The sequence below is a fragment of the Peromyscus californicus genome, unplaced genomic scaffold, assembly GCF_007827085.1.
Source record: "Peromyscus californicus insignis strain IS unplaced genomic scaffold, ASM782708v3 Scaffold_11__1_contigs__length_118956290, whole genome shotgun sequence".
NCBI lineage: Eukaryota > Metazoa > Chordata > Mammalia > Rodentia > Cricetidae > Peromyscus > Peromyscus californicus.
Window position 1 is genome coordinate 100,682,064 of NW_026294402.1, and position 23,496 is coordinate 100,705,559.

Sequence of the window (23,496 nt, forward strand, 5' to 3'; positions counted from 1 at the left end):
AACTTTAGAATTCAAACCTCAAACGAGTCTAACATTTTCTTCAGACAGCTCCAACTGTGGTTTCATGGAGAATAAACCACTGTTTAACATTTCCTTGTCAGTGACACCTTCCTGTCTCTAAGGTCGCCTCCTCACTTCAGCAACTTTTTCTGCTGAGATCTCCTGATTGTTCCTTTATTGTCCTTACAGTGTTTGGGAAACCAGCTTTGCATGTCTCTTAGGTTTTGGGTTGGTTGGTCTGTGTGATGGTTTGAGACAGGGTCTTGCTATATAGCCTAGGCTAGCACTGAACTTGTGATCCTCCTGCCTCCACCACCCAAGGACTGAGATCATAAGTACATACCATCAGGACTGGTAGATGTTTTCTAATTTTTTGCAGTTCATTAATATTGGTGTGTGTGTGTGTGTGTGTGTATGTGTGCATGTGCATGCACGTGTACAGGTGCAAGGTACTACAGCGAATGTGTGTAAGTCAGGGGACACCTTGCAGGCATTGGTTCTCTCTTTCCACTGTGGATTCCAGGGGTCAAACTCAAGCTGCCAGGCTTACATGGCGGGCGTTCTCACCAGCTAAGCCGTCTCACCAGCCCACTTTAAAAAAAAAAAATATATTAGAATCTCCTGCTATATTTTGAGTTTTGTGCCCATCCAGTATCCCAGCGGAGATGCCAGTCACATGAAAGAAGACACCTCCAGCAGTGGGTCCTCCAGTCTCAGTCACTAGAGCCCCAGATGTTCTCATCAGCCCAGCCAAGCCCCCAAACATGGAGGAGCACCTGGCCTTTGAGCCCTTTTGGATTCCCCACCCACAAAGTCAACGAACACAATTTTTTTAATTTTAATCTTGTATACGCATGCACATGCTTGTGCATGTGCGTGTGTGTGTGTGCGCGTGCGTGCGTGCATGCGTGTGTATGTGTGTATGTGTGTGTGTGTGTGTGTGTGTGTGTGTGTGTGTGTGTGTGTGTGTGTGTGTTCATGTGTGAGTGAAGCACATCTGTCCCATGGCTGTCATGGAAGTAAGAAGACAAATTTGCCTTACACCTTTTTTGACACACAGTTTCCTGTTCTCAGCTGCATACAAGCCCTAGGAGAATGGGTGTGCACACTACTATATGCAGCTTTATGTGAGTTGTGGGATCCAGACTCAGGTCCTCATGGTTGCACAGCAAGGGCTTTACCCACTGAGCCATCCCCCAGTCTCAGAATGTTGTCTTACACCATTGAGTTGGAGGGTGGAAGAGGTGTGGTCAGTTACTAACAGAGGACATCTGGAAGGATAAGTTGTCTGTTCCTGAGACATGTTCCACTTGATCCTACAAATGTCTTCTTGCACCTCCCATAGCACTCTGCCTACAGAAATATCTCTGGCACTGAGCAAGAAAACTTACCATTTTTAGAAGGAAAAAAAACATACTAAGAGCTGTTCAGAGAAGAGCACACAGTGAAGTCATCTTCTTTTATAAGGAATTTCATGAAACATAAAAGAAGGTTGGAGAGATGTCTCAGTGGGCAAGAGAACCTGATATGCAAAGCTGATGCTTTGAGTCGTGTCCCCCCCCCCCCCCCCCCCCGCCCACCCGCCCCAGTGCCTATGCAAAAAGCCAGAGGTTGTGGTGGGATCCCAGTGTGCAAAACAGAAGGCAGAGACAGAACTGTCTGGAAGCTCCCAAGCCAGTTGGCTGAAGTATACAGTGCATAAACAAGAGAGATCCTGCCTCAGCAAGATGAAAGAAGAGAACCCTACCCTGAAAGTGACCTCCATGTGGCATACACATGCTCACTCATTGACCCACCCTGCATGTATAAAAAATAACCCAGGTCATTTTAGACATCAAAAAATTAGAAGGAATATTTTTGCTGTTTCTAAATGAAATAACAAGAGCTCATACTCGTGTTCAGTAAGGCTGTGCTTACTGAAGAGGCGGGGAGAAGGGGGGTGAGCAGTTCTCCCCAAACTACAAAGTAGATAGGTTTATACATGTCTTGGCAGCTACATTTTTTTCTTTAATTTATGCTTATCTTCTATATTCAGATAGTGTAGGTGTTCAGAATAACAGCTAGAAGGGCAGGCTGGATGGCTCAATGGTTAAAAGCACTGGCTGCTCTTCCAGAGGACCCAGATTCAGTTCTCAACACCCACATGGCAGCTCACACCTGTCTATAACTCCAGTTCCAGGGGATCTGACACCCTTTTCTGGCTTCTATGGGTACCAGGCATGTATGTAGTATATAGACACACCTTCAGGCAAAACACTGATACGAATAAAATAAATTTAAAAAAAAATAGGTGAAGCAAAAAAAAACATCTATACTTGTGTGTAGAATAGTTCACAAGGGTTATTTTTCCCAGTTACACTGAAGGGAGCAGGCAAAAGCACCTTGGCCTAAGTTCTGCCATTTTGACTTCACACTCCATTTTACCTGGAGGATGAAATAAAGTTCAGGTTCCCAAGTCCTAGGGGAGCCGAGAACTTTCCAATGGCTGACCCACCTCCTCCCTAAACCATAGAAATAGTTGCTATGCATCTTTAGCTCTTTAGAAACATCATGGCTGGTCCTAACCACAGAAGGAACATATGAATCTGGTTGGTTGAACTAAAAGTTTTGCATAGTATGTTGGTTGACAATGATGGAACACACAAGGAAGTCCCTAATCGCTGATTCCTGATTGGTGAAAATTGTAACTGTACCTTAGCAACAAATGTTTGTGATTTTTGTGCTTATAAACCCCGCTTTCTGCCCCTGCTCAGGGCTTCCAGGAGAAACGAGGCTCCCGAGTCCTTGTCCTGCAGCCTTGATCCATCAGTGACCTGCTTATGTGGAGATTTATTAAAATCTTTGGAACCCATATATAAGTGTTGTCTTCTCCTTCCTCATGACAGACAATGGACTAGGTGTAACAACACTCCAATGCTATTTTCTGTTTTTAACTCTCATTCTTCCCAAGTACGAGTGGAGGGAAGAACCACATAGACAGGGGTACCAGAGCAGGCAGGAGACAGAAGCAGGCATGCAAATTCGGCTGCCTCCTAAAAGCTAAATATGGAAAACATTGCTCTTTTCATACTAATGTTTTTTCTTTTGTCAAATATATTCATCTTTCATAAAGTAATATACCATGTATATTAACACATAGTGGGTTTTGTCTTTATGAAATAAGTAAATAAAATTCTCTTAGCTTTAGCTTATAAAAAAGTAGATAGCACAAAAGCAAAACCCAGAGCTGGGACAAGATGAGGGGTAGAGTACTTGCCTATGAACACAGCCCTACATTCAGTCCCCAGCAACACACACACACACACACACACACACACACACACACACACACACACACACACACGTCTTTGAGATCCTCTGTAATTGTTAAGAGCATAAAGACTGAAGGATGAGGGAATGGAGAGCCATTGGTGAGAAGGTGTAAACTCTATTTTAAGTGAGTCTTGGGCTCTAACACACAGCATGCCAGCTATAGTGAACAGCACAGCATTAGCTATTAAAAGTCTCTAAGGAGATTGATCCTGAATGTTCTTACCACACAGTGCCAGAAAAAGTGCTGGCTGCAATGTGGCCCACCTGCCAATGGCCTCGATTGTATAATGGTCTCACAACATGTACATATATGAAACCATCAAGGTTCACATCTTAGGGAACGCAATTCCACTTGTCAATTAAATCTCAACGCAGCCAGGGTGACAAAGAGTAGGACAATGTCTTAGTAGTGGTACTCCAGAAGAATCCTTGTGTCTGGGACAAACATCAGAATGAAGCAGTTGTTTTCCCTGTACCTCAGGTAAACATCAGAACAAAGAGTTGTTTTCTAGAAGTACTTAGACCATGAAGAAATCACTGTGGGAAATGGTGATCGTTTTCTGTTTCCTACAGAGTTGTTTTTCTGAAGGAGCTTTACAGTCTTTGTATAACTTTGGTCCCAAGACTCTCCTGGCACACCTGGAGTGTCTTGAATTATTAGGTACTGCAAACAGTATACAGTAAGGACTAAGGGTGCAGGGATGTGACCGTTTTCCTTCAGAAAACACAAAGATTAGATCAGGGGCTTTGGTCTGAGGAACTTGTTTTACCCAAAAAACAACTTTTGTGTGACTATCAATAAGTATGCTTCTGCACGGCTGTTTGAGGTACCGTTCCTCAAACTGCTCCTTCCATGCTGCAGAGAGCCTAAAATTCATCTTGGAGTGACCCTCTTTCTTCAACTCACCCTCACAATACAGAACACCCGACAGTCTTGAGACCAGAAAGCTAGAGAACCAGTGATGTACATGCGAATCAACGTTAAAGCAGGCTCGTGGAACAAAGGACTGTTAAAAAAAATCATCTGGAAAAACCACAGAATTATTAAATCCTCCTGGTATTTCTGAGATGAGATGAAGATGGTCTCTACCACATTCTGCTCTCCTACCTCACAGTTCTGTCTATGATGTACATTCGTCTCGCTGATAAACAAATGGTGTATACTTCTCATGCAGCACGTCCTGGGGTGGCATGAGGTATCCAGGGTTTTATGCAAACCTTCAGTGGTTCACCATAACTCCAGAACCTTCACTGACACCCAAGAAAGCTGAATGATTGCATTATGTGGTAAGAATGGACTTGGACTCTCTTCAACTCACCTCGTCACACCTGTTATAATTACGGGTGTCTCAATAATTGGAACAAATCACCTCAATTTAGCTGATGGATGAAGTGGGAGAGGGGAAGAGGAAGGAAGAGGAGAAGGAGAAAGACCCAGTACTCACATAATCACCCTCTTCACCAGGGTAGCCAGGAAGTCCGTCCAAACCCCTCTCTCCCTGAGAAGACAAGAAACTCAAATAAGTAACTTGGACTTTGGATTCTTCATCATTTCTCAAATCTATGCAAAAAGTTTCAATTGCTACTATGAGGCAAGCTTGTCTCACTAGGTCCATATGTTACTGAAAAATCCATTAGCTACTGGAGGAGGTACACAGAAATGGAGATTCTCGGCCTGTACTACAGGGAGAATATGAACAATTATTTGTTTGGCTCATCAGATTATTGTTATGATTCCAAAATATTTTTAAACCATCCGATCATAAAAACTTCAATCGAGACCAGTTTCTAATTTAAAGCTGGTTTTTTTAAGTGTTGTTCCTAAACGGGTCTCTGTCCTTGTTTAACACCATCTGCAAAGGTCCTGTCTCCGATGACTCATGAGGAAGGTTCATTTCTGATTCAACTGTTTAGTCTTCTTTTTTCAGTTTCAGGTTTACAAACTGTGTCATCCTAAGGAATGTTGGCTTGCCATTTGAAAGGTAGACTTGTTTATTTAGCCTAAAATCCACTGATAAGATCAGTGAGACATGTTGTATTTGTAAAATTCATTACAACCAAGCACTACTCAATTCTAACCGAGCAGGGAAATCAACATTTTCTCACCCTGTCATTTCTGGCATTCGAGACATGGCCTCTTAGTTGCCACACACACAGTAAGGGGTTCCCAAACTCAATCCTCTAGTCTAACATTGTAGAACATGAGCGAGACAAGCCTGTCACTAAGGCTTGGCTTCGATTTCTTTTTCCAAGTCTGTATAGAGACAGGCGTGTAACTGAGTTGGCAGAGTGCTTTCCTGGCATGCATGAAACCCTGGTTCGATTCCCAACACTACATCGACTGAACATGGTAGTACATGCCTCTGATCCTGCTACTTGGGAATTGAAGCCAGAAGGATCAAATCATCATGGTTATATTCAGCTACATAAGAAGTTCAAGGCCAGGCTGGGCCACATATGACCTTATCTCAAAAAACAAAAACAAAAAATAAAAAAGTCATTGCATATTTTGCACTGCTTTCGATTGATAGGACTGACCTCCAAAGTCATTACAGGCCAGGGCTTGGGGAGATGGCTCCACAGTTAAGAGAGCAAACTACTCTTGATGAAGACCCAAGTTCAGTTCCCAACACCCACAACAGATGGGGTCAGATGCCTTTTCCTCTACAGATACCAACACTTGTTTGCATATATCCATACATAGGCATGGGTGCATACAGGCAAGTAAAAATAAAATTAAATCTTCAAATGAAAAAAAAAAAAAAAAAAAAAGAACTCCTTCCAGCCAGGTACTGAGCTGGGGATAATTACAGGTGTGTGCCACCATACCTGGGACACATCTGTAATTATCCTCAGCTCAAGGTCACCTTAGCTGCCTAGAGAGTTCAAGGGCAGTGTCAAGGTTGGTGGGTTTGGCTCAACCTCACACTTGGATTTGAGGCTATGCGCCTGTCACAAAACTTTGGCTCCTGGATGTACCTTGGAATCTGGCCAGCCCTGAATACGAGGAATATGTCTACGAGCTATTCTTCCTTCAAAGTGTTAAGTACTAATTTTCCTGTCAGTTAAGTCAGAGTTAACAAAGATGAAAATCAACTGCCACATGAAGCCAATGACTGTTATGGTTTCTCAAAGTTTAATGCTGTGAGAAAAACGTTAGGAGGGGGAAAGGTATTTATTGCTGGAGAAAAAAAAAAGAAGATGCTGGCCAGGTAAATGTTTGGTAAGTGGAGATCCTGTGCAAAGGAAGGATCTAAAACTGCATTTGTCAGTTAAACATGTGGGGATACTTGAAGAGGGCTCCTTAGGTAAAAAGTACTTGCCCACAGGCCTGAGGCCCTGACTTTGAGCCTCAGCACCCACACAGCTGGGTGTGACAGCATGCACCTATAATCCCTGCACTAGGAAGGTGGAGACAGGAGGACTCTGCCACTTGCTGGCCAGTTGCCTGGCCTAGCCAAATGGTAAGCTCCAGGTTCAGCAAAAGACAGTCTCAAAAATTAAAGCGGACAGCTGCCACTGAGGGAGATTCCAGATGTTGACCCGTGGCCTCCACACACACCCACACATACAAATAAAAAAAATGTAAAACAACTTGGCTGGCAAGATGGCCCAGCCAATAAAAGTACACCCTTTAAGTCCAGCACTTGGGAGGAATAGGCAGGCAGACCTATGAGAGTTCAAGGCCAGCCGGGTGTACAGAGCAAGTTCTAGGCCAGACCCTTTCTCAAAAAAGAAGACAAAACAAACAAAAACTTATAACCTGAATTTGATCCCTGGGGCCCACATCGTGGAAAGAGAGAACTGACTACAGAGATTGTCCTCTGACCTCCATCGGAACACCGCAGCCTGCACATGTGCATATGCACATGCACACAGATAAATGCAACGAAAACTAAAATGAAAAATGATTTTAGATCAACATAAAGAGGCAGCACTATGTGGTAGAAAGAATAGACCATGGTGACGTCAGGTAAACACCGGAGCTCAGCTCTCAAATGCCTTTCACACTGTACGGTTCAGGGAGAGAGTAGTGTCCGCTCTCAGAACTTCAAGATCACTATGTAAAACAGCAAGGTCCTCAAAGACTTGTTACGACTGTAAAATCAGAAAGAAGGCTGTGAGGATGTCAGCCTTGGTGTGCATTCCCTCCACCAGGAATTCTTACCTCCCTCCCAAGACTCCCAGGATCACCTCGGAGCCCATCATCTCCATAACACTTGGCATACACGTGACAGCATGTCCTCTCCACAACTGTGTCCTGAAACACAGAACCTGTGTCATGTACAGCTTTTTCTTTCTATATCACCCTGGACCATACCACACACTAGACAGGCAAAATCCCCACCCACCCCCAAAGCTTTTCAAAGTCATTATCATCATTGGGATCAAGTGGAGGACACTTTGGAAGAGGACTCACGAGCTGCTTCAGTAAGACCCTGGGGAGGGACGGCAGATGGACGCTCAGAGGCTGCCGGTACTCGAACCCCCTGCCGAACTCCAGCTCCTGCAGCTCTTCTAACTTCTGTACGCCTTCCAGGCCAATGAGCAGGAGTCCGGAGAGTCCTTCAAGGTATCGGGGGTAGGGGAGGGTTACTTACCTATCTTCAGAATCATCTGTCTCTGCCTCAGCCCCAGATGGTCACCCATCATCCACCACTGCCACACCCTCAGTCCTTGTCTCAAGTGCATTTTTGTTCAAATCAAAATCAGTTCCCAGGCCAGGTAGGGAGGCTTACATCTGCAGCCCCGGAACACGCAAGCTGAGGCATGAAGATCAGGAGTTCAAGGCCCACTTGGGCTGCATGGGCTAACTAGCCTTCTTTTTCACTGTTGTTAGTATTGTTGGCTTGTTTGGTTTGGGCTTCTTTCTTTCCTTCATACAGAATCTACCTATGTAGCCCAAGCTGGCCCAGTGCTCTCAAGAAAGCCCAGGCTAACCTCAAATTATCAGCGGTCATCCTGCCTCCCCCTCGAGTGCCTTTCTTTTTTAATTTTTGAGATTTTATTTATTTTTATTTCATGTGTGTGAGCGTTTGCCTGAGTGCGTGTCTGTGCACCACATGTAGTACCCACAGAGACCAGAGTCGGTATCAGGTCTCCCAGGACTGGAGTTACAGATGGTTGTGAGCTGCCATGTGGGTACCTGAAATTCAACTTGAGTCCTCTGGAAGAGTAGCCAGTGCTCTTTACCACTGAGCCAGCTCTCCAGCCCTTGGGTACCTTTCCTGTATTGTTAGATCCTTCTAAACCTATCCTTGAAGTTGACTTGAAGTTGACTCTTGGAAATTATGTCCAGGGACTGGTAAGATGTAAATAAAGGCCCTTGTTGCCAAGTCTAACAAGCCGCGTTCAATCCCCAGACCCACATGGTGGAAGGAGAGAACTGACTCCTGCCTGGGGTCCTCTGCCCTCCGCATAGGTGCCATGGCATGCATCCACATAAACACATGCATGTGTGTGAGTGACAATGAGGACATGGCCACTCCAAGGCATGATTGAGGAGAAAGGTTTTATTGTAGATATGAGGGGGAGAATGGCCAGAGGCTTCTGGAATGGTCCAGACTGAATCGGGCCATGAGAGGAGAGAGAGGGGAAAGAGCAAGAGAGGAAGAGGAGGGAGGAAGAGGAGAGAGGGCAAGCAGACAAGAGAGGATCCAAGAGCAGAGCCAAGAGAGGAAAGACTAGAGCATGTGGCCACAATGGCTGGATTAGACAGGAATCAGAAGCTGGGGGGAGGGAGCCCAGCCCTGGGCTGGAGAGGTTAGGGTAGGAGGCAGGGTAAGAAGTGCTAGGAGGAGCCACAGGTACTGAGTGAGACTTGTCCCAAGTTTCTTGGGACTTGACAATGCACACACACATGAACATATACAAATAAATAAAAGTTAAAATCGATAAATAATGTCCAGGGATGTGGATGTCACATAATGATGGAGCACTTGCTTAATATACACATGGCCCTGGTAAGGAAAGGAGGGGAGGATGGGGGAAATTATGGTAATCATGTGACTGTTTATGAATATTCTGGTCTCCTTCTTGAGGGTGCATGGTAAGATTGCACTTCTAAATTTGTTTTAGATTTCTTTTATTTTCTGTGTATGAGTGTTTTGCCTACACATATGTCTGTGCACCAAATACATGCCAGGTACCCTCAGAGGTCAGAAGAGCAAGTTCCAGGATCCCCTGGAACTGGAGTTACAGATAGTTGTGGGCCTCCATGTGGGTGCTGGGAACCAAGTCCAGGTCCTCTGTAAGAGCAACAGTAGTCTTGACCACTGAGCCATCCTCCAGCCCCAGGACTTTACTTCTTAGAGAAGGTTATAAACTTCAGTAAGCCTCAATTCCTTATCTTGAAAACTATTTTCAGTTCAGAGTGATAATGTAGTTGTTCCAACCAAGGAGATGTGAACAGAGTGACAGGTGTCACTCCCAGAAACAAGTCCTCAGAAGAGTGTTCGATTCCACCCTGTTTCTCTGGCCACAGCAGTTAACAAGGGCCAGGGATTTTGAGCTGTGGGCAGGAAGCGCTAAGTGCATCTATTCTGAGCACCTCACGCCACTGAGGTTTGGAGGTTATGTGGGTGTAGGCAGAGCCTATCCTGACTAATGAGACAGGCACTCAATTATCAGTCAAAATATCAGTCTGTTCACACAACGAGACCAAATGATCAAGGGTGTTTAAGAAATTCAATCAGTGGGCGGCAGTGCATGCCTTTGATCCCAGCACTCGGGAGGCAGAGGCAGGTGGATCTCTGGATCTCTGAGTTCGAGGCTACCCTGGTCTACCAAGTGAGTTCCAGGACAGCAAGGGCTATGCAGAGAAACTCTGTCTCGAAAGAAAGAGAGAGAGAGAGAGAGAGAGAGAGAGAGAGAGAGAGAGAGAGAGAGAGAGAGGAAGGAAGGAAGGAAGGAAGGAAGGAAGGAAGGAAGGAAGAAAAGAAAGAAAGAAGGAAAGAGAGAAAAGAAGAGAAAAGAAAAAGAAAGAAATTCAAGCAGGAATTGCCATGTTTGTTACCATAACAATATTACCATTAATATTTTGATCAGTAAACTCTCAGCATATACGCAGCTGGCTTTTTGCTACTGAACAAGCTGCTGTCTTCTACATATTCCCAATTTACTCCTTAAAAATATGTTCTTGGCAACTAACGTGTTAGACAAGTTTTCAGTCTCTTGTCACACACTCCCAAATTTCTTCCAGAAAAAAAGTTGCAACAGTTTAAACTTCCAGAGTAATCAAAGAAGTAAGTTCATCTGGAAGCAAGCTGTCATTTAAAAATAATAATAATAAAAATGCTTTCCAGGGCTGGAGAGATGGCTCAGAGGTTGAGAGCACCGACTGCTCTTCCAGAGGTCCTGAGTTCAATTCCCAGCACCCACCTGGTGGCTCACAACCATCTGTAATGAGATCTGACACCCTCTTCTGTGTACATAATAAATAAATAAATCTTTAAAAAAAATGCTTTCCAACATCAATGGCAAAATCATCCTCAGTAAGATATATTGAATACATTCCATCAAAGGAGAAGGACAAAGGTGTCATCCATGAGGGGACTGACACATAGCTCCACACTGCCTTCCTCAGCAGCTGGAGACTTCCTCCAAACTTTTAAAGACCTAACCTCAAGCCAAACCAGGGTTCATGTTGTCAACACAGAGAAGAATTGCAGGACTAGCCTGTTTGTGAAGCAGAGTTGGAGATTTTATTAAAGGTATTCTAATACAGGCTTGATTGTGAGGGTTAAAAGAAAGAGGGGTGCTCAAAAGAAAGATTTGTCCACCATGGGGTGGGTTCCCCCAAAGAAGGAGTAGCAGGAATTAAGATAGACCGAAGTATGCGTCCGGGCTTCTCTGAGAGAGTAAGAATGAATTATCTAAGCCTTAGCATTGTGTACATTTTGGTGGTTCTCAAGTTACATCTCAAAAGATTGCTAAGGAACGTCTTCTTCCGCCCCTGCTTCTTCTGATAAGTGAGATGGATAACTGAGGTAGTTCTGGAGATGCCATAGATGGAATTAGAGTCCAATAAATCCCAGAAAACCAGAACCACCAGGGGTTCGGCACATATCCCTTCCCTGTAAATGGGGTTTCTGGTGAGATTCTTAGAAAATTGTGGGTTTACAGGGTGGAGGGGGGACAGCCTCAAGCAGCGGTCAGTTGTGCTTTTCTGGGGGTGAGAAGCTTCAACCAGATTCCAGGATGAGAGACCTCTCTTCCTCCCTCTTCCCCCTCCCCCTGTCCTTGTGTCCCCGGCATTCTCCCTTCCTTTTTATCCCGCCTCAAGGGAGCTTGAACAAGTCATATTGAACAAGGATATTCATCCTGCGTTTGCTCCATGTGACACAAAGTGAGAAGAGTCAAAGCCACTTTATGCAGATGAAAAATTGTCCTACGCTAGGACATCCAGCTGAGCAGCAAGTGAGCTCTGAAATGCAGCCAGCAGCCTGCACAGGGCTGCCTCCGCTCTGGGCAATGGGCATCTTCTAATTTCACAAGCATGCCACCTGGAGTAGCTCCCCGGCCCTTAAAAGTGGAGGAGGGCAGAGGGAAAGACTGGAGAAAATTGCCGAGCTAAGAGCAAGGCTCGGCTTCCAGCTGACTCCAGTGTTTAAGGAAAAAACACAGAGACTTCTGAGAAACCTAAAATACGAGACGACACTACTGGAGTACAGTGGCATCTGCAAACCGTCCAAGCAGCTCTGACATCAGGGATGCTAGGAGGGGGAGATGCCTCCAAACCCCTGACTTACACAAGGGAGACAGGGCCTCGGCCTGGTGGAAATGTGCTCTATCCACTAAAGCAGGTGGCTTCCTGGAGTCCGTCTCCACTTGAGGTATAAAGGAGCTCAGCCTTGGTGGGAGGGGCCTTGGTGGGAGGGGCCTTGGTGGGAGGGGCCTTGGTGGGAGGGGCCTTGGTGGGAGGGGCTTGGTGGGAGGGGCCAGGCCAGGCAGGGCACCTGCACACTTACTTACCTCTGCTACGAAGCAATTCTGAGGTTCTCCTCAGCCTCTGTGGGTCCTCGTCAAGTCCATCCGTAAGCACTAAAAGGACCTGAGAGTGGGGAAGAGAGCAGGAAGAACAGAGGGGAAAAGAAAGAAGGAAGAAGAAAAGGGAATGAAGAAGTACACAGAATTTTTGTGGGGGTGGGGCGGGTTTCAAGACCAGGTTTCTCTTTGTAGCACTGGCTGTCCTAGAACTAGCTCTGTAGACCAGGCTGGCCTCTAACTCCGAGATCTGCCTGCCTCTGCTTCCCATGTGCTAGGATTAAAGGTTTGTGCCACCACCACCACGACACAATTCTTAAAAATACAAGTGAATTTTTTGTGTGTGTGCCCAGCCTTTTAATGTATTCCTTTTGACCAATCCATTTGTTACTAACTTACAAACCTATTTTCTTTTTTTTTTTTTTTTTTATAATTTATTTTGCAATACAATTCAGTTCTACATATCAGCCACGGATTCCCTTGTTCTCCCCCCTCCCGTCCCCCTCACCTTCCCCCCAGCCCGCCCCCCATTCCCATCTCCTCCAGGGCAAAGCCTTCCCCACAGACTGAGGTCAACCTGGTAGACTCAGTCCAGGTAAGTCTAGTCCCCTCCTCCCAGGCCGAGCCAAACAATCCTGCATAGGCCCCAGGTTTCAAACAGCCAACTCATGCAATGAGCACAAGATCTGGTCCCACTGTCTGGATGCCTCCCAAACAGATCAAGCCAATCAACTGTCTCACCCATTCAGAGGGCCTGATCCAGTGGGGACCCCTCAGCCATTGGTTCATAGTTCATGTGTTTCCATTCGTTTGGCTATTTGTCCCTGTGCTTTATCCAACCTTGGTCTCAACAATTCTCGCTCATATAAACCCTCCTCATTCTCGCTAATTGGACTCCCAGAGCTCCACCCGGGGCCTAGCCATGTATCTCTGCATCCAGATCCCTCAGTAGTTGGATGAGGTTTCTAGCACAACAATTAGGGTGTTTGGCCATCCCATCACCAGAGTAGGTCAGTTCGGGCTGTCTCTCGACCATTGCCAGCAGTCTGTTGTGTGGGTATCTTTGTGGATTTCTGTGGGCCTCTCTAGCACTTTGCTTCTTCCTATTCTCATGTGGTCTTCATTTACCATGGTCTCCTATTCCTTGTTCTCCCTCTCTGTTGTTGATCCAGCTGGGATCTCCCGCTCCCCCAAGCTCTCTTTCCCTCAACCCTCGCCTTTCATTACCCCCACTCATGTCCAGGCTGTTCATGTAGATCTCATTCCATTTCTCTGTCATTGACGACCTTCCCCGAATAGAGGAGGACCGGTCTTCGGTCAAGGGTATACGAGTAGCTGCGCTCCCCTGCTAGAACCTCCAAACAAGCTCTCAAGGTCCTATTTTCATTTCAACTTCTCGAGGAAGAGCCGAGACCGTCTAAACCCTTCACTTAAAGATACTTTAAAAATTATCTCCTCCATCTTTATCCATTCAAAAAATATCAAAGTGCCATTAACAAGAGGAGAGAAGGCAGGCAGGGGACGTTGGATTGTGAATGTAGGAAAAACTAAGTGTTAGTTACGCCTGAAGTATACCGTTCAAGGGGCATCAGGAAGGGAGAAGCTTCATGGATGAGCTTGGGCTAGCTCAAGGTGATGACTACAGAAATAACAGTTGAACTCTGAAAAGCTATGAGTGAATACAAAAGACTAGGGAGCATCTTACAGCATTCTCTAAATGTCTTAAGAAAGAATTGTGCAGGGAAGGTATGGTGGCGCACCCCTTAATCCCAGCACTGGGAAGGCAGAGAGGCAGGTGGAGTTCTGTGAGTTCAAGGCCAGCCTGGGCTTCATAGAGAGACCTTGTCACAAACAAACAAACAAAAGGATGAATTATGTCATGGAAGGATTTGGATCACTCACCAGTGGGCAGTTGGAAGGCAGGGCTATATTCTTTGCTCCCTCCTAGTACTGCTTAGCACAGAGCCTCCAGGGCTTAATAAAGAAAGACATGGCCGTAGAATGAAAGCCCACCTCTTGTCAGTTCTGTTGGCTTCAGTTACAAAACCTTTTTATCCTACCCTGCCCCAAGACTGGGGCAGACTCCATAGACTGGGTCCGAGGCATGCATTACCTTCACTTTAGCAAAAGACAGGTGGATGGCAGTGTCTCCCAGGGACTGGAGGAAGTCTACATCCATACGGTTGTTCACGGAAGCCTGATGTATCAAGAACTTCTGGATGGTCTCATCACTGTATTTCTCAAAGCCTGAGTCAAAGACAAGCTGGCCGCTGGAGCCTGGAATCACGTAGCGGAACCTCAGGTCCATCTGGCCAGGAGTGTCACAGCTGATGTTAGAAAGCAAGGCCAGCTGTTGCATCAGCCGCGGCAGCAACTCTGGAAGTTCCCGCTGAGCTCGCTCTGAAGAGGTTGAGATATCAATTCCGACAGACAGATCCACACCGCATCCTTTGAAAGCGGGAAAGTGGTATCAATCACCTGCAGCTGCAGAAGATAGTACCCAAGCCAGAAAGAACACTCCCCCAGGCAAGTCCCACAAGTCCAAGCCTGAACAATGGTGGGTTACATTTGGAGGGTGTACTGTGGTAAAAAGCCAACTGATACAAAATAGGCTATGCCGTGTCTTTGTCACTGCAGATCTTAGTCCCTCCGCCTGGAGTGTCCTTTCCTATGTAGCTGGTTGACATATTCAAGTCCTTTAAGTAGCAGTCCAAATGCCTGCCTTGCCCTCCTCCAAGATTTCTCCAGTTTTTACCTGCACCTCCTCCGATCAAGTACTTAATGTCCTATGTGTCCATTGAATCTTTACTTAGTTCCTTAAGAGTGGGTGCTGTGTCAACCTATCATCCCATGACCTAATACAGACAATCGTTGGATGTCTGAGAGGTAAGGGTGGCCTATAAATAAGTCTTGAGTCTCTTTCAGCAGTACTTGTAACTCACCTTCCACCCTGGGAGTTTTCTTCCTCATCTACTGTCCATACATCAGCCTTTTTGGGGGGTGTGGCAGACTATTAGAAAAGGTCAGAGCTGAATAGTATTATCTGTTTTCTGTTTCTTCTGCCTGAAATGTAAGGCCCTCTGGGGAGGCTTAATCTAGAATTTGAAGGTCCACTGGTGTTTCAGGCTATAATTAGTGTATAATAAGCCCATTTACAAAATTCCATCGAGAATGCAAAATTGATGCTCACAGATAACATCTAGGTTAGAATGTAGATGAATGAATAAACTAGCAGCCATGGAAGAGCTAGCACTATGAATTACTTCAACAGAGGCAATGCATAGCTTAAAACTACTCAAGGCGAGCTGAGTATGTGGACATTCCTTCCTTAAATCTTCACACATTGTAGGCTGGCAGGATGGCTCAGTGGTTAAAGGCGCTTGCTGTCAAGACAGAGGACCTGAGTTCAAGACCCACATAGTGGAAGGAGAACAAACTGCTGTAAGTTGTCCTCTGACCACACACACACACACACACACACACACACACACACACACACACACACACACACACACGCATTGGAATACTTGAGGCCCTAGATAGGACCCGTAATTGTTATTTTGCTAAATGGCCATGTTAGAATTAGAAGACTTAAAACTGAAGATTAGGTGATACAATTTGGGAAGGAATAAGTATGTAGTTACCCTTCACCCATGAAACATTTCCCAGAGATCTGAGACCCAGGGCTGGGCCATGAGGTTCTAGCGCCCCTGAAGATCATACCCACACCAGCTGGTATGTTCCTAAAACTAGCACAGTGGAAAGTGTCTTACTCCTGTTTTCATATAAAATAACTGGATTTTGCTTTGTTTTAAAATCTAGTTCTGTTTCACAAAAGAGCAGTTTTACAGATGTAAATCCCATTTCTACGTTAGACCCAACTTCATACAAGAGAACTTTTGCTTTATCAGTGTGACAGAGTATTGTGTTGCTAACTTACATTTCCCCTAGAACCTTCTCAACTGGTTTTATTCAGTAATTGACAAATGCGAGGAGCCATTTTCCTTCCTGTTGGTGGAGAGAGCTGGATCTTGGCAGGCAGCCTCCAAGGTCTTTTCCAGCTTTGTGACTCTACAATTCTGTAATTAATTAGTTCCTAGCTGTTATTAAAGTGTCTGGCCCAATTGCATCAAAAAGGTAAAGGCAAAACTGAATGAACAAGAACCTTAATCCACCTGGTACAAAATGTAGGGAAAGAAAAGGTGGGCACCGTTCACCTACAAAGAAAGAAAGTACTGGACTTCGATATCTGGAGAATCCGAACATGCAGGCCATCCCACGGTCCTTGCTTCTTTTTTGTTTTGTTTATTGACTTTTGCTTTTTTGTCTGGTTTGGTTTGGTTTGGTTTGGTTTGGTTTGGTTTGGTTTGTTTTGGGCAAGTGTTCTCTACCACCGAGTTACACCTCAGCCTCCATCTTTGAAATAACTGCATCCATGTGTTTGTTTCAAATGATTTCTAAATTCAAACAACGGGCACCTTGAGGCAGCAGAAGCAAAGACACTAATTTAATACTTCACAAAAATAGATGTTAAAGCTTTGATAGAACGCAGGGAGCCCAAATGAGTCTTCCATAATAAAGCCGAGCACCTCTTGGACCCTAGTTGCACAAGAAGAGTCTCTGTATGCATACATAATGAGTATTGTGTGGGCTTTTGTTGTTGTTTGTTTGGGGGGGGTCGCATGCATGCGTGCGTGCGTGCGTGTGTGCGTGCGTGCGTGCCTGTGTGCGTGTGTGCATGTGTGCGTGTGTGTGTGTGTGTGTGTGTGTGTGTGTGTGTGTGTACATATTCATGTATGTGTGTGAGTATACATGTATATGCATGTGCCTGTGTGCATGGTGAGGGAGGCCCAGAGGTTGGCCCTGGGTGTCTCCTTCAGGCATTTGTCCACCTTATTTTTTGAGACAAAGGTGTCTGGATGAGCCCAGAGTTCACTGACTCAGCCAGACTTGCTGGCCAGCGAGCCCCAAGGATCTTCCCGTTTCTGTCTCCCCAGCCCCGGGACGACAGTACGGACCACCATGCTTGTCTTAGGGTCTGAACTCAGGTCTGCATGCTTTCACAGAATCACTCTACTGCCTGCTCCAACTCCCCAGCCTCTGTTTGCTTTCCATGTTTGTTTTTGAGACAGGGTCACATGTACCTAGGCTATCCTTGAACCTTCTGTGTAGCTGAGGTTGACCTAGAAACAAAATGACCCTGACCTGACTTCTTTTTTTCTTTTTTTTTTGGGGGGGGGAGGGGAGCGGGTGGTGGGAAGAGAGACAGGGTCTCATCATGTAGCCACAGCTGGCCTAGAATTCAAAGATCCTGCCTGGCCGCCTCCACCTCTGCCTCCTCCTGCATGTACCACTATGCCGGGCAGTGCAGCGCTTGCGCTGTCTTTTGACACCAAATGGTTGGGCAATTCAAACCCTGCCTCCCACTGTTTCCCATTTGTTGGCAACCACTCTCCGCCCTGTTTTTCTCACCTTGGAACTGAGTATCCTAAGAATGGCATCTACCTGGGGGGGGGGGGGGGGGGAGCCCACGTGACTATCAGAGGCATGGACACCGTCTAACACATTAGAACAGCACTGTACACAGAGTGAGAAATCTGAGAAAGAATGTTGGTTGCGCCCCAGAGGAGTCACCCCACCTTACAGCCACATCACGTTAGACAGGTGTGGCACTGCTCCCGCTGGGAAAAGCATCCTGATTAAAGGATTTTTTTTTTTTTTAAGTACTTGCTTGCTCTCTCAGATTCTGAAGAATCAAGTAAGGCACCAAAGGGTTTGTAAATGTCCAGAGCCCACGTCCTGCCTCCTGCTAAGGCTGACAGGTCACATGACCCTGTTAACAGGTACATAAGTAAAAAAAAAAAAAAAAAAACAAGATTTTCTTCCCTTTGTCCCTTCAGCCTCAAAGTGCTAAAGGACACAAAGCCATGTATGGTGGCTCATGCCCATCATCTCAGCATTCACAAGGCTAAGGCTAATTACCAAGTCGAGTGCCTGCCAGGCTACACAGTGAGTTCCAGGCTAGCCTGACCTACAGTGAGAGGTCCTGTCTCAAAAAATTAAATGGATAATTCATGTAATCATGTGTATATAAAAACATATACATTTAGAGATAAAATAACAAAATCATCTCCTATATACATAGTATCTTTTGTAGGAATGCTATAGTTTATGGTTTCATTATACATCCTTCTACATGATTCTATGCCATGGTGTATTATACATTACCCCATACTATAGCATTCTATGACTATATTATGCCTCACCATATTATATTACACTTCCCTCTATTCAAAGCGTAGTTCATAGACTTGCAGGATTAGTACTACCTGGTAGCTTGTTAGCTATACAGACTCCTGCCCCTGCCACAGTAAACAACCCCTATCCATGCACAGGCTGTCAGCCCTAATTAAACTCAGTGTGTTTCACACACACACACACACACACACACACACACACACACACACACACACAGTTACTTGTTGGGAAGAAGAATGGGTTCATCAAGGTGGAAGGGGAATGACAGTGGGTGATGGGGGTATAAAAGTGACCGATAAGCATTATAGACATGGATGAAATTTTCAAAGAATAATTAGTCAACTCATTTTTTGTTTTTTGGTTTTGTTTTTTTTTTGTTTTTTTGTTTTTTGTTTTTCGAGACAGGGTTTCTCTGTGTAGCTTTGCGCCTCTCCTGGAACTCACTTGGTAGCCCAGGCTGGCCTCGAACTCACAGAGATCCACCTGGCTCTGCCTCCCGAGTGCTGGGATTAAAGGCGTGCGCCACCACCGCCCGGCAAGTCAACTCATTTTTAAAATGCACACTCTGACCTGACCTCAGAGTCTTCATTTTAGCAAGATCCAAGATGTTCCAAACATGTTTATGTTTTTAAGACCTTGTCATGCAGCAAATGGCACAATAGTGGCCGGGCATGGCGGTACATGCCTTTAATCCCAGCACTCAAGAGGCAGAGGCAGGTGGATCTCTGCAGATCAAGGCCACACTAGCCTACACAGCAAGTTCAGGGCCAGCCAGGAATACATAAAGAGAACCTGTCTCATAAATAAACAAACAAAATGTGCCACACAGACTGCAGAGCCAGCTGCCTTGAGGATGTAGTACAGTGGCAGAGTATTTACTTAGCACTCACAAAGCCTCATTGATGCTGAAGCGGGCAGGCAGTCTGTAGAACAGGAAAGATGGCTCAATGGCTAAAAGCACTGGCTAGTCTTGTAGAAGACCTGGGTTCAGTTCCCAGCACTCACAAGGTGGGTCATGACAGTCTGCAACTCCAGTCCTAGGGAGAATCCAACACCCTCTTCTGGCCCCCATGGGCACTGCACACATGTGGTGCACAGACATACATGCAAGCAAAACACACTCATAAAATAAAAAAATACACATTTGAAAAAAATAAAAGTTAGCTATCCTAGGTGTTTGAGATGGAACATAATGGCAGAATACTTTGCCTGGAATGTTCAAGCCCCTGGACTGATTCCTCAAAGCCAGGGTGTGGGGTATATGTATGAGTATAAGTGTGTTTATGTGTGTGTGTGTATCTGTGTCTCTGTGTATCTATGTGTGTGTGTCTGTGTCTGTGTATATCTATGTGTGTGTGTGTGTCTGTGTCTGTGTATATCTACGTCTGTGTGTCTGTGTATATCTATGTGTGTCTGTGTGTGTGTATATCTATGTGTGTCTGTGTATCTTTGTGTGTGTCTGCTTGTACATGTGTTAGCTACTGTGATGATGAAGGTGTTTGTGATAGCCTCTCACCTACTGAAGGTACTTTTCTATCTCCATCACTCCCTGAAAGTCAAGTCTTAGGGAAAGAAGAGAAGAATAGGTCCAGACTGCCAGGATGAGGTTAGACTGTCTCTGAACCTCCATCATGGGCAGAGATGAAGGGAAGCCTACAGAGTAAGGCAGAAAGGAATTAATGACAGCGTTGGTCCTTAGAAACGGAATGGAACAGGCAGCAAGCTTCTGTATAAGGGTTTCACAGGAAAGACTGTGTTCTGCTTCACAAGAGACTGTCTCAGTGACGTGGCTCTCTGCTTGTTCCCTGTCGATGGTCACAAACCTTCAGGAAGCTGTGCACACACATTCCCATCTGACTTTGTCTATGCTACAAGGGAAGTGATGGGTCTGAGAATGTTCAGGTCTCAGGTGGCCAGTGTGGTGACAGGAATAATTAAGAGTTTCCAGGGAAACCTGAGCCACAGTGTCAAGAGTTCAGACCCGACAGATGACCTTCCCACCCATCTCATGCCCAGCTAGGAGGATCAGAGTTCTACATTATTGAGAAAGCAAACAGGGTCCCTGGCACCTCTGATTGCTTGCAGACAACAGTTTCTCTCTCACTCACCTTGGGGACTGCAGACCTCATAAAGAATTTCCTTTTCCAGGTTTTGCAGGGACTCAAAATTTTCTTCATGGTACACTTTGTCCTGGTCATTAGCAATCTCCAAAAGCTGGGTTCTTTGGGCCGCTCCTACCCCAATGGCAAAAATAATTATGTTTCTGTCCCTGAGGGCTTTGGCAGGGGGTGCTACATTATCCTGGGAGACCCCGTCGGTGATCACAATCAAATACTGATAAACACTGGGTCTCCCTCCTCTTAAACTGTCAAAAAAAGGCAGAGTGAAATTCAAGGCTTTCCCAGTGTGGGTACCATCATTCATCTGTTTGACATTCAAGATGGCTCTGCGCATGTCCACCTTTGAGGAGTATTGGTTGAGCCTGAATTCTTCCTGGGGAGTGGAGCTGAACTGCAGAAGGCCAATCTGAATTTTATCAGCACCAATATTAGATTGGTTCACCATCCTCTCCATGAATTCCTTCATCTTTTCAAAGTCCTTAGGGGCGATGGATTCTGAGCCGTCAATCAAGAAGATGATGTCAGCTTTCTTGCTTTTACAGGCTGAGGGAGGTGGGGACAGCACAAGAGGACATTTGGTCAGAACCTGGAGCCAGTGGATTACAAGTCCCCAAATGACAATCAAGGGTAGCATATACACAGCACAAAAAAATATTTTTAAAAGGAGTAAAGAGCAGTCAATAAACTTTCAGCAACTCAGCACAAACTAGTCACAAAATAAGACACAGCTGTGGCATAAAGATATAAAATTTGACCAGCTCGGTTTATTCCAGGTCACTGTCACTCTGTGCTCAAAACTCACACACCAGCTAGTGAATTACACACACACACACACACAAAAAAAATAAAGACCATTCAAATAATTAAAGATCCACTAAATAAATTTAAAAAATTCTTAATGTAGCAGTGGTAAAGCCTCTGATGAGCTGCCCATGTTCCTGTAAACAACCTCTCACCCGTGTTCCCATAGCAACTCTAACGAAACTTACCGGGTCACACACAAAGGAAGAGGAAAAATGGAGGAAAAATGGAGGAAAAACATGAAAGTAGAAGAAGAACAGTTAGGAAGAAAAGGGGGATCAGCAGAAATAGGAGGGGAGCAAGGGAGGATACTGGGGTGAATATGATCAAAATATACACACATGAGGTATCACAACGAAACCCAATTATTACGTACAACTAATACATGATCATTTTCTTAATTCTTACTCTCTGAGGAGCAGATGTCCCGAATAACTTCCTGTTGAATGTCTGTCAAGGAGTCAAACTCATAGATGAAAAACATCTTGTTGTTTGCTATTTCCTTAAGCTCAGTCGTGTTAGCATCCCTTACTCCAATGGCATAAACGTCGACTCCCATGTCCCTCAAGCCCTGCGCAGCCTCAGCCACCGGGTCTGAAGACTGGCCATCGGTGATGACTATGAGGTACCGGGCAACACTGACTCTGGCAGTGTCTTCAAAGACCAGGGCCATTCTGCTCAAGGCTTCACCGGTTGTGGTACCACCTCCTCCCTGCTGGATGTCATCGATGGCTGTCCTCAGCTCGGCCATGCTGGCATACTGGCTGAGGAAAAACTGGCTTATAATTTTGTCTGAGTACTGAACGACTCCAAATCGTACTCTGTCGGGCCCAATGTGGAACATCCTTATCACCTCCTTCATGAATGCCTTCATTTCAATGAAGTCTATTGGTCTGATGCTGCCAGATCCATCAATAAGGAAGTAAATATCCGCCTTCTCCACATGCACGCAACCTGGCCAACGAGAAGAAGCCACAACCCATGAGAACAGAATGTCAGAAGGAGGTGGGTACCCAAAGCCACTGATCCCAATCTCCACCCTACTCCCTCGCTCCCACAATCCCCTGAGCATCATAAGCCTTGCACGGGGCAGACCACAGTGCCAGGAAGGAAACTAGTAGCAGCCACTGGCCAACAGCTGACTGGGTCGGTTAAACACCCCAGCTCTTAGCAGGTGGTGGTGGTACTCACCTTTAATCTTAGTATGAAGGAGGCAGACGCAGGTAGATATCTGTGAGTTCAGGGCCAGCCTGGTATACATAGTGAGACCCTGTCTCAAATAAAGCACACACACACACACACACACACACATGCTGTGGGATGTTCTGTATGGCAAATGTGTTGCTGATTAGTCAATAAATAAAACACTGATTGGCCATTGGCTAGGCAGGAAGTGTAGGCGGGACAAGGAGGAGAATAAAGCTGGGAAGTGGAAGGCTGAGTCAGAGAGACACTGCCAGCCGCCATGATGACAAACAGCATGTGAAGATGCCGGTAAGCCACGAGCCATGTGGCAAGGTATAAATTTATAGAAATGGATTAATTTAAGCTGTAAGAACAGTTAGCAAGAAGCCTGCCACTGCCATACAGTTTGCAACCAATATAAGTCTCTGTGTTTACTTGGTCGGGTTTGAGCAGCTATGGGACTGGCAGGTGAGAGAGATTTGTCCTGACTGTGGGCCAGGCAGGAAAACTCCAGCTATACACACACACACACACACACACACACACACACACACACACACACACACACACCAGCTCCCACACTCTTGGGTAGAACAACTCTTAAGTAAGTTCCCCATGGCTTCCCTGAGGTCCCAGCAGAACTGGGTCTGAATTTTCCTGCAGCCAAACCTTAGGTTACCCCTCAACCCTACTTGCTATATTCCACTGCATTCTCAAGTCTCTGCTCCCCTCCCAGTATCCCCTGAGGTCAGGCATGCAGACAAGCCACTGGCATCCAAATGCTCTTCACCTCTAAGCCATCTCTCCAGGCCCCAGGTAAACCATTTTGAATGTA

The 23,496-nt window shown here is 45.6% G+C and overlaps 1 protein-coding gene across 1 annotated transcript in view; it reads right to left on the reverse strand.

Annotated features, from left to right (window-relative positions):
- Positions 1-23,496, reverse strand: part of LOC128098234 (collagen alpha-4(VI) chain-like) — a 112,468-nt gene that overhangs the window by 74,371 nt on the left and 14,601 nt on the right. Inside the window, exons 6-12 of the mRNA XM_052719067.1 lie at positions 21,885-22,430; positions 20,664-21,218; positions 14,411-14,745; positions 12,286-12,364; positions 7,733-7,878; positions 7,481-7,573; positions 4,758-4,811 (exon numbers count right to left, since the gene is read on the reverse strand). Of these exons, the coding sequence (XP_052575027.1) occupies positions 4,758-4,811; positions 7,481-7,573; positions 7,733-7,878; positions 12,286-12,364; positions 14,411-14,745; positions 20,664-21,218; positions 21,885-22,430 (1,808 nt within the window). The remainder of the gene's footprint in view (positions 1-4,757; positions 4,812-7,480; positions 7,574-7,732; positions 7,879-12,285; positions 12,365-14,410; positions 14,746-20,663; positions 21,219-21,884; positions 22,431-23,496) is intronic.